The 10,787-nt window shown below is 36.8% G+C and overlaps 1 protein-coding gene across 1 annotated transcript; it reads right to left on the reverse strand.

Moving 5' to 3' along the window:
• Nucleotides 1–362: 362 nt before the first annotated feature.
• Nucleotides 363–10,468, reverse strand: LOC145689097 (uncharacterized). Its single transcript, XM_081763224.1, has 3 exons — nt 9,913–10,468; nt 4,156–4,379; nt 363–1,318 (listed from the first exon to the last, which is right to left on the reverse strand). Exons 1-2 carry the CDS (start codon nt 10,118–10,120, stop codon nt 4,249–4,251), a joined length of 339 nt encoding a protein of 112 aa, XP_081619350.1. The 5' UTR covers nt 10,121–10,468; the 3' UTR covers nt 363–1,318; nt 4,156–4,248.
• Between the last annotated feature and the right edge of the window lie 319 nt (nt 10,469–10,787).

Here is a 10,787-nt window from a genome sequence, read left to right on the forward strand (position 1 = left end):
TGGAACACTAATAAGCAAGGGTAAGTCGTATCCTAATAATATATGTGGTTAAATGTCCGGAGTGATTCACCAAAATCTTTATCCAAGAAAAGAATACATTTAAAAAAAGAAAATCAAATATGCATATTCCATTCTCGTAAGTAGAAAATAAACATTACAAAAATGGCAATCTCAATCCTTTGAAACTGCGCGTTGGTGTACAGGATTTGTCAGTTATTAATTCTGTGACCTACAATCATATCTTTGGTGATTTAAGTAACATCAATTTTTTTTTTTTAATTTTACTTTTGAGAGTTTGTTTAAATTTTCTCCTCGCCCGATTGCTCTATATACATCCAGAGATTATCCTACTAGTCACGACCCACATTTTGAGAAACACTGTTTTCTACAATCACTGCAATGGGAGTCCTTAGGGAACTAGCATACAGTTTTAGGGTGTTATGAAAATATAAAATAGTTTTTCTTCTACTATATATTTATTAAATGGCATTATTTTATATAACAGCTTTTATTTCGTATTACAAATTTTACTGTTATTCTTAGAAAAGGAAAATTACATACATAGTTTACAATACAAAATAATTAAGACGTCTGCAAGAGATGAACATTAGCTTCGCAAATATTCCGAAGAAATGACTTGCACAGCTTATGTTCACCTAACGCAAAAACACTACTATCATCAAGGTTGACCTCACACCAAATGAAACTTTTCGTTTCGCAACACTTTCAAATAAGGTCCGATTTTATTTTGATCTTATAGTAGACAGAGACACCTGCGTATGTTGCAGCATTATTTCTTTGAAAATGAACTACCAGCACTAAGATCTTGACAGAATTCTAGATCACTATAATCCGAACTCAGATGTGAAATGTCAATGGTTGCATTATTAAAAGTTTCAGTACCAGTTGATGTAGAAGGGGCTTCTACATTAATACCTGAGTTTGTATTACTAACACACTTGCTTATCACTACCTGATGGTTAATTCCTGCTTCCTTTTCTACTGAAGACATATGTGAGTTTACTGATTTCCTTATATGATAATATTCTTTGTTTTTTATTGTACTTAATTTGCACTTAGGCATTTTAATTTAGAACAAAATCTTCTTTTACTTACTGCCAAATATTTTTCTATTAACAAAAAGATTGTTTAAACGTATTCACTATTGGTATTCAGAAATATTCCGGCACTTCACTAATAGGTGATTTTTTTCTTCTCGCTCTGCCACCGCGTCTGTCGACAGCATTTTTAAACCATCGTGCCGTTATTTTGTCTATGTCAAAATCTGAAAGGCTCTTCAGTGTTTTGTGAAATACTTCTGAAAAATAAAAAATAAATAAGTAGAAGGAGTGAAAGAAAATGGTGTTTGGTAACTAAACAACATGAACTAATTAGCATGCAAATTTTTTAAACAGTCAACATTTTAAATTAATGAATATATGTAGAATTTATACTATGAAAGACTGTAAACTACACTTAGTTGTTTGTATTTTGTCCAGCTTCTGTGACATTTTTTTAGATACAGTAAAAGTTCCCTTAACGAACACTTCTCTATACCGGACACGTCCATTATATGGACAAATGTATTTCGTTCCGGGAAAGATATAGTTTATTCTTATGGCAGAGAGCCTTCCCTTTTACGGAAACACTCAGATGCAGACAGGACAGTCTTGCTGTACCCACACCATTACAGTAACCTCTTCATAACTGACAAGAATTTTTTCAGCCTGTACGTATTTAGGAAGAAAATACTTTATTTAATTTTATAATCTTCTATTCCGTTTCAATAGATCCAACAGTTAGAAGCAAATTTTGATCAGAAGCTAGTGCAAATGACTACACGACAGACAACTATTGAAGTATTCTTTTCCTAAGAAATTCACAAACCGCCATGGGTGGTTGGTTCTCTCTTAGTAAACTCTTATTCGGTTACTTCTACTTTTACTTTCGTCATTAATCACATTAAGAGACTTCTATAGAAGTGACTTGCACTTGAAAGAAAAATGACCCTATAAGCATTATGTTTTGTAGTACACGCCCATATAAACAAATCCCCCAGCGATTCTAACACTGAGTACAGTATTTCGATATTAGCCTCTGTTAGAATTACACAGTGGGGCTTATAAGATTGTAATATTGGTACGTCCGTCCGTTATTCCGCTCGGTAACTCTTAAATAATGCGAATTTTTAAATTCTGCTTTATGTAATCACCAGTAGAGTAATTATCTAGGAGGAATTCGTTAATGAATATCTCTTATTTGCAGACAAATAATCATATCCATCGCGATCCGTTATTCAGAGGTTTCATTATATATTAAAGAATTAACTGTAAATAATATCTCGAATTAGCACTTTTGTCTGACAGTTAACTTAATGACAAGTTTCCTAGTTTTCATCTGAGTCCTTCTTCCCATAGCTTTAATTCTTCACATCCAGTGAATCCCATGCTAATAAAAGAAATCAGTTTTGAAAAAAGAAATCACTGCGTAGCAGTGGTTTTGAGGGCCCTGATAATCAGGGTTACCAAATTCCACGAAGTAAAGAAAGAGGATATTAACAAATTCGAGAAGTTTCAAAATGAAAACTTGAAAACAATTTATGAAACTTAATTTTGTGTTTGATGCTAACGGAGTGTGTATTATGATACAAGAAATCGCTGGATGAAGAAACTGGGAGTCAATTCTAGCACACGGTGTTCGCCAAACAATTACGAAACTCACTTGGTGCGAGCGAGATCGAACATGGGGCCTCAAGCAGAAAAATCATACTTTGAACAGAAGCGCTACGTCTTACATAGCTATTGCTGAAGAGGGACATCGCACTCTAAAAGCAGTGTATAAACAAACGGCGCTCCATGATATTAAAAATATTACAAAGTGAAAAATTGGAACTGGACCGAGAATCAAACCCGGGTCTCCAGTGTACCATCCGTTGCGTAAACACTGCGCCAGCGAGTCCTCTTTTCGGAACAATCACAACTTTTCACTCTTAATGTTTGGTGTTGTTTTCGCAGTAATTCAATGTCCGTTTTGAACACCTAAAACGGATTGCACATTTCTATTAACAGTCGGATATGAATAAGCGGGGGGGGGGGGAAGGGGTCAGAGACTGATCCCACGCAATATTTTTGTCAATATCTCTGTTAATTTTTCCATTAAAATTTTGAGCATTTGAGACATTTATTTTGAAAATATATTTCACCCGACGGCAAATATACCAGTTTGGCATGCTCAAATTAATGTTTTCAAAAACAAATTCAACTCATAAAATCTACTGCTCACATCTTTTTAAAAATGAATGACGAGATACGAATCGACTACATGGAGATATTTTATCGTAGGTTATACGTACTGTAGTTTTCAGTGTATTGGTAGAAGTGTTTATATGCGCGTATGTACAGAAACAATAGCTCACGTACATGTATCGTAATTTCATGTAAATATTTGAAGAGCTAGGAAACACATTTATTTTCGTTTCTTTACTCAGATGTATAGAAATATAATGGGGTCAGTAACTGAACCTTCCCCCTTCATTAGTATATATTAAAGTAATAATAACATTGATATGCGACTGTTAAAGATGGAAGGAGACATCGGTTGTGAAATTTTGTAGACTAGTAGTACAGCTAGCAAAAACATGGTAAATATGTCAAAAATTACAAAAATAGGTTCTTCTTCCATATTTAATACGAAAAAATATAATAATAATACGTTCTAGAAGCGTGAGGAAAATAACTACCTTTAATAACAAGTAGCAGATTAGATTTCCCAAAAGGAAACTTTCCATTAGCCCCAGAAAGATTTGTAGATACGGCTACATCATTCGTCATTAAGGCAAATAACATTCTTGCAATTGCATGCTTAACAATCGGGATACAAAGAAGAATTTTATACAATTCGTCGCAAAATATTTTACACTAAAGGCATTTGTATTCTAGTTTTGCAGTGCGATAAATATTCCCAGAATTCAAGCATCATGCTTGAAGTAGCAGTAGCAATCTCAGGTTAGTGTATATTTTACTATGATATTTGAAACAAGTGATCCTACATTACATTACATAATTATTAAAAAACAGTGTAAACAACAAGTATATCATATATGCCCTTAAAATGCAGTCGAGAATAAAATGTGAAATAAAGTGATTGAGAACATACCTATGGATGATGGTTGAAACAGACCAACTGGAGAATCCTGAATGCCGTTATTTTTGCCAAATAACGGATGGCTCGCTAAGTCTTCATCTGAACTTATGTTCTCCTCACTGTCAGTCTCGTGAAAATAACGACGAGTTTTCCTACGTTTTCTGTGTCGGCGGTAGTTGCTAAATCTGAGGTTTCGACTGCAAGTACCTCTTTCTCTCTTGCTTTTCTGTAATTGTCTGAAATTGAAAAAAAAAAAAAAACAGAGGAAATAAGTTCGTTATTATTTATCTCCAATTAACAGTAAAGTTTTTTTTTATATTCCACTAATATGAAATACCACGAATTCATTACTTGAACATCTATGTAACGGAAGGTTATACAGAATTTGGACAGAATAACGTGAACAGTAGTCGGAAACAACTTAACATTTCAAGCGTTATTCCACAGCATGTATTGCGATTGGCGAGCATGTTTGTTTGTTATTCGTGTAGACCTCGTTAACCTGTTCTCACTACCAATTATGAACGGTATGATTCTGTGACACTGTGGGAGATTATGATTTTCTCCAAGGAGCATTGTACTCTTGCCTAGAACGATGACTATTCCTTTGAGATCATTTTATAGAGCAACGTCCTTCCTATGGTTCAACCCGATCTGTCTGCCTGTCACATGGTTACTATTTTCACAACATGGTTTACATAGCATCACGATTAACTTTCGCGCCTCCCTAGGGTTCCACAATCGCCAGATTTCAACGTCATCGAGGCATTAAGGTCTGTTTTGAAAACTTTATTCCGTCTAGTTTTCGTCCACCCTCATCTCTGAAAGAAATGGAGCATACTATTCCAGAGTGCTATTACATATTATTAACCACGAATCAGGATTTGTGTGAATCAATTCTTTGTTTAAACCAGGCTATTTTGGCCGCAAAGAGGTGTTTCTCATATATGGTATTTATACTTTTCAGTCTTTCGAGTTGTTTACATTATTCTGTTTCACTATTTACAAAGATGACACAAAGCGGAGATGAAAAACCAATTAAGGTGACAACGAGAACAATGTAAATACACAAATTTAAGGGGAAACTACCCTCTCCCAAGTTTTGTTCGGTAGGAATTTCGAGTCACTTGATTATGATTCGTGATTTCTAACTGTGACGAACGGAAATGATTAGTACGTTGTTGGCTGTGTCCACATGAAGTAAGTAATGCTGCTAATCTGGTGTTTATATTTTTGGCATTTGTTCCGAATCGCCCAGCCAGTTGCACACACACTTTACTGACAAACAGTTAGGTTACAAGATATAGCTGAGCGAGTAAAGGGCGTGAGAGACCCCGCAGGGCTTTTTTTTTTTTTTTACCTTTATTACAATCCGCACAATCACAGACGTGACGCTGCCATGGTAAAACCTTTCTATACATTTTTTTTCGTTTATTGCATTTTCCCACGGTCACGATAGAGCCATTATTGTTTCCGAATCGGTACTGCATCCCACTGAATCGTTTCAAACGATTACGTCGAATTAAAGTTAACAGTTTCGAATGCACTGAATGATGAATACGAACCATTAATTTCTTTATATGAATCTATGTTCCGGATTTGTCATTTACAGCAGTTTTGGAATTGTTAGTTTTGTTTTCGACTGATCGTGTGGAACGGTACACTGAGTAGCAGTACCGGATCCGAAGGCATGGAAGGAGTTGGGTGAGATTCTTTCTTTCTCATGTTAGAAAAATAGAATTAATAATAATAATGTAAATGAAATAGATAATGCCCTGCGGATCTCACAATACGCTTCAATGATATGCTCTATGAGTTGAAAGGGTGGTTATTGATATATCCCTTTTTATTAGTGAGGTTTTGAGAAACGTGGACCTACAGTTTAAAGTGAAATCTGAACGACCATAGCGCGTACTACTACTACTCCCACTGGGGCGCGGTAATTTTGGCACCGGAAATTTTGGCACCAGTAGTTTTGACACGGTAATTTTGGCACCGGTAATTTTGGCACCAAGAAACGAAGCAAACGGAAGTTTTGGCACCATTTAGAATTGAAGTACAGAAAATGTGAGAAAATACTCCGAAAGTAATAGATATTTAAATTCATATGTTACTAGCAGCGTTCACCCCGCTTCGCTGCGGTCACCCCGGAACGCAATAAACTTTGTTACTTAGATAATTTTTACTTTTTCGCTTTCAAGTGATATGATAAAAACCATAGAAGATTGCAGTAAATCTTAACATTATATCGCCTGTCATTTATGTTAACCCGCCCCGTTTCGCTGCGGTCATCCCGGTGCTGGCATATTGTAAAAGTGTCTGTAAAAATAAGCAAATCAATTAAAAAATTTTAAACAGAAGATTCAAGCTATTTTCCGCTGTATATCGCCTGTCATTTATGTTAACCCGCCGAGTGACACGGTCATGCGGGTTGCATATAAATACGTTTATTTTTACCTATGATGAACTAATAACAAAGGATTTGTACGTTATGGACACTTGAATGGTCAATTATCTCAAGACACTGGTAATTAAAAATTAAAGTGATATGATAAAAACCATCTAGGGTCCAAATCCTAATAACCCCCCAAAAATGAAAGAAATTGGTTCAGCCGTATTAGCGTGATGAGCGGACAAAGGATTTTGTACGTTCTCTTTTATATATATAGATTAACTAGGACTGTTCCAGCGCGACGAATCAAACCAGTGACAAATGTACAGTCAGCGACAAAATTTCTTTCTCTTCTGTAAAATTTATTTGCCTATAACTTTGGAATTGATGGACTGATTTGAGAAATTTTCTGTAATTTATAGAAAACTGTATCTTCTTTGAGTTGCTGAAGACTGCACTATGTTCACTGCACTGGGTTTGTATTTTACTTTCAACCTTCACTGCATCTTCGTCACCGTATATGTTCGTGAATCAAAACTGTATTGCACTTATTTAAATCACTGTTCAAAATTCCTGGGCACTGTAGACTAACTCTTTTACAACATCTCCACCGAATACTTTCTTTCGAAATCTTATGTTTTGTATACATATACCCCTCTAAACACAATTTCTCGCCTCCTCGCGTTGACCTTATCACATCCATGCTTTCAGTTAATGACACTACTGAAAATAATGAAGTAAAAATCAAATACTGAATTTATACTTTTACTTTTCGACAACATCCGTTGACCGGCCAATCGGATTTCAGCGCCGCCGTGTGACAAGCCAATCACGTTCAGGGATTTGTTTCAATTTCAATCTTAAACTTTTAATGAGGCTTTGGGATATGCGTGAGAGGGGAGTCGGAAGTTTCGATGGAAAGAATCTCGATGTAATCTCCTCTGCAAAATAAATTGGTACATTAACATCTATTATATCCAGAGTATTTTCTAATTTTCTTTCTCTGTACTTCAATTTCCTTGGTTCCAATTAGCTTTTACTGTTTGCACTTGAAAGTAAAATACAAACCCATTAGAGGGGAATTTTAACTTGCTTTGAATATATAATGAAACTGCCAATAGTATCTTTACCGGTGTCTGTACTGCCAGTAACAAAAGCTCTTTTCCTATGTTAAAATTTCTTCCGCGAATATCTCTCGAATGGACGAACAGATTTGAGTGCAATATTCAGCAACTTAAAGCAGATATAGTTTTCGGTAAATTTCAGAAAAGTACTCAAATCAGTCCATCAATTCTAAACTTATAAGCAAAATAAATTTTACAGAAGAGAAAGAAATTTTGTCGCTGACTGTACATTCGTCACTGGTTTGATTCGTCGCGCTGGAGCAGTTCTAGTTAATAACATGTAAATTTAAATATCTATTACATTCAGAGTATTTTCTCACATTTTCTGTATTTCTATTATAAATGGTGCCAAAATTTCCGTTTGCTTCGCTTCTTGGTGCCAAAATTACCGGTGCCAAAATTACCGTGTCAAAACTACTGGTGCCAAAATTTCCGGTGCCAAAATTTCCGCCTTTCACTCCCACTAGGGTCCTCCGCTCCAAAGACGGGTGCTTCCAGGTTTTCTTTTGGCTCCCCATTCGAAATAATTGATGAAAAATTATAGTTCCTTCACTACTTTTCTTTTTATTGTTTCCTAAATGATTTGCGTTGGACGACATGAAAATATGTTATTTGACATAGATAAAATTCAAGGAGGCCCATGAGAAGTAATTTTTGAAAATTACTTTTTTTTTTTTTTTTACGATTTGCGTACAAATACGGTTCTGAACGTATGGCATAAAAACTACAATGCGAAACACACATATCAACTTCTGCTAGGTGGCCATTAAAAAGCACGAATGCTAACTAACTGAAACTGTTTCAAAGCGAAGCTGGAGGGCCCACGCTATAGCTCAGCTCGGGAGTGCATCCGAAGGCCGCAGGCACGTCAACGATGGCAGGTATACGCATAAGCGAGCATAGTAAAAAGAAGTGGGTTTTGGCAATGATAGAAATCTCAATGGCACTTGTCATGGTTTCATACTAGTAACGCGGGAAGGCTCTAGAACACAAGTCCCCCAATATAGGTTAGTAGCTAGAATAGTTCCTTTCAGAACCGAAGCTTAATATTGCCGAGCGAGGCACGTCGTTTTCTCTCTTTATTACAGTTGAATGAGAAGGGGGACGTGTTCTAGAACCTTACCTAGCAACGCTCCACTTGTAAACATAACATGAAGATTAACTGTATACTGTGCAAAAATCCGTTTTCCGTGCAAAACAGCATCCAATAGAGCCATCTTTCATATGCACTCATTTATTTCATACGTCGTAAACCACTTGTAATGATTTTACACTAGTAACGGTAATTCAACATCTGTACAGCTAAAATACTGGTATATTGCTCTATATTTAATTCTATCGCCTGCAGAAATGAGATATCTTATAATGCAAAGTATGTACATTTTACCTGTAAACCTTCAAAAATGTGGTGCGCCATAAGTAAACCAGTACCAACACATGTACTAGCCATTATGAATTGGAAGACTTGACACAGAAATTATGTAAGTCATACGTGAATTTAACACTCCACTCGATTTAACATTGGCTTGGGGGCGCGATGGCTCAGTGGTAGAGCGTTCACCTCCGGTGCTTGGGGTCTGGTTCGATCCCAGCTCGCGCCGTGTGGACTTTGTGGTGGACAAACACCGTGCTCGTGGCTTTCCTCGGGGTTCTCCTGTTTCCTCCCACTTTCTTCACTCCACCATTTCACTCATTTCATTATCACCGTCTGTCTCCTTTAGCCTAACCGGCATAACCGTGGGACGTTAAACTTCAAGATTTCATTTCATTTTTTTAACATTGGCTTTTGGATTCCAAAAATTCTAATTTTGTTTTTACTCGAAGGTACTAGACCTGTTAACATGTCATGAATACAATGTGGCTACCCCAAAATGAAATAGTATTGAGTCGGATATGTCCTTGTACACTCAATACAGTAGCAACAACATAGGTAAACACAATTCGATTTGTCCGGAGTAGTGCATTGGAACACTGAATAGTGTTCATTCTACACTAGAATTATTCCTTATGTACAAGGACATATATGTTGCCTTAATAATGCAATACATACCGATTCATCCAAAAATTTGATAAAACAAGACGTCTGCCATATACATGGAACATTACGAGACAACTAGAAGTGAAATTACCGCCGGTATCGTTACTGCCTCTTTATATTAAACAGTCTGTGCTTCCGTTTTGTATTGTAAATTTCATCGGAATAAGGACAATAACTATGAATCTATCATAATATATAAAATAAAATATACTTACCGCAGGTGTAAAGCTTCTTTATCTTGTACTGTTTCCAGGATTGCTCAGGATTGAAATGGAAAATCGCATATCGATGAAATGTATTCGAATTTTTACCAGTTGTTGGCCATGCACATTTGTACTCTGTGCCTTGTTCTACAATCCAACAATCTGGTACTGTAGCTAAACTATCATCATCAAAGCAAACAACTGAAAATAGAACGCACATGATGTAATACTTTACATACACGAATGTAATACTCTACATACAAACACAATGTCTTGGAAAATCCCACACGCGGACTGTTATAGACAATTGACAAACGCAAAGCGAATACATCGAACCGAAGCTTTCGGAACAAGGCGGCAAACCAGACGGCGGTCCGTTGTCCATATATCGCCTCTTAGTCAGAAAAGACCAATCGCTGGGTATCCGCCTTCGGTCCGAATACGAAATCTAGCCACCAAACGCACTAGCGACAGCAGCCCGAATACCGAAACTGATCCGCATTTGCTTACACATTCGAGCGGCCGTGCCGCCGTTGTAGATGGAGGACCGAAAGCGCGTGGCGGCATTTGCTAATGGGGGTACAGCTGCCAAATTATACTATGCTTCGGCACGATAACTTTATACCAGCGAGGAGGGCAAGTGGTGGGGTCGCCATAGGATTTTCACCATCTCTTCCTTTTCGCCGCACTACTCTTCCCATAACTCCACTCCCCGAACATCTAGTTACTACTTTATATTTCAAACAGCTCAACATCACTGTTGCGACCATCTACATCCGTCCTGGACATCCTCTTCCTTATCCGTTTATTCAGTACATTTCTGATAACTATCGTACCTACATCATTCTAGCGGATCTGAATTTTCACAGTCGCACTCCTCGCCAGCA

Source organism: Thermobia domestica, chromosome 7, assembly GCF_964235325.1.
Source record: "Thermobia domestica chromosome 7, izTheDome1.hap1.1, whole genome shotgun sequence".
Lineage (NCBI taxonomy): Eukaryota > Metazoa > Arthropoda > Insecta > Zygentoma > Lepismatidae > Thermobia > Thermobia domestica.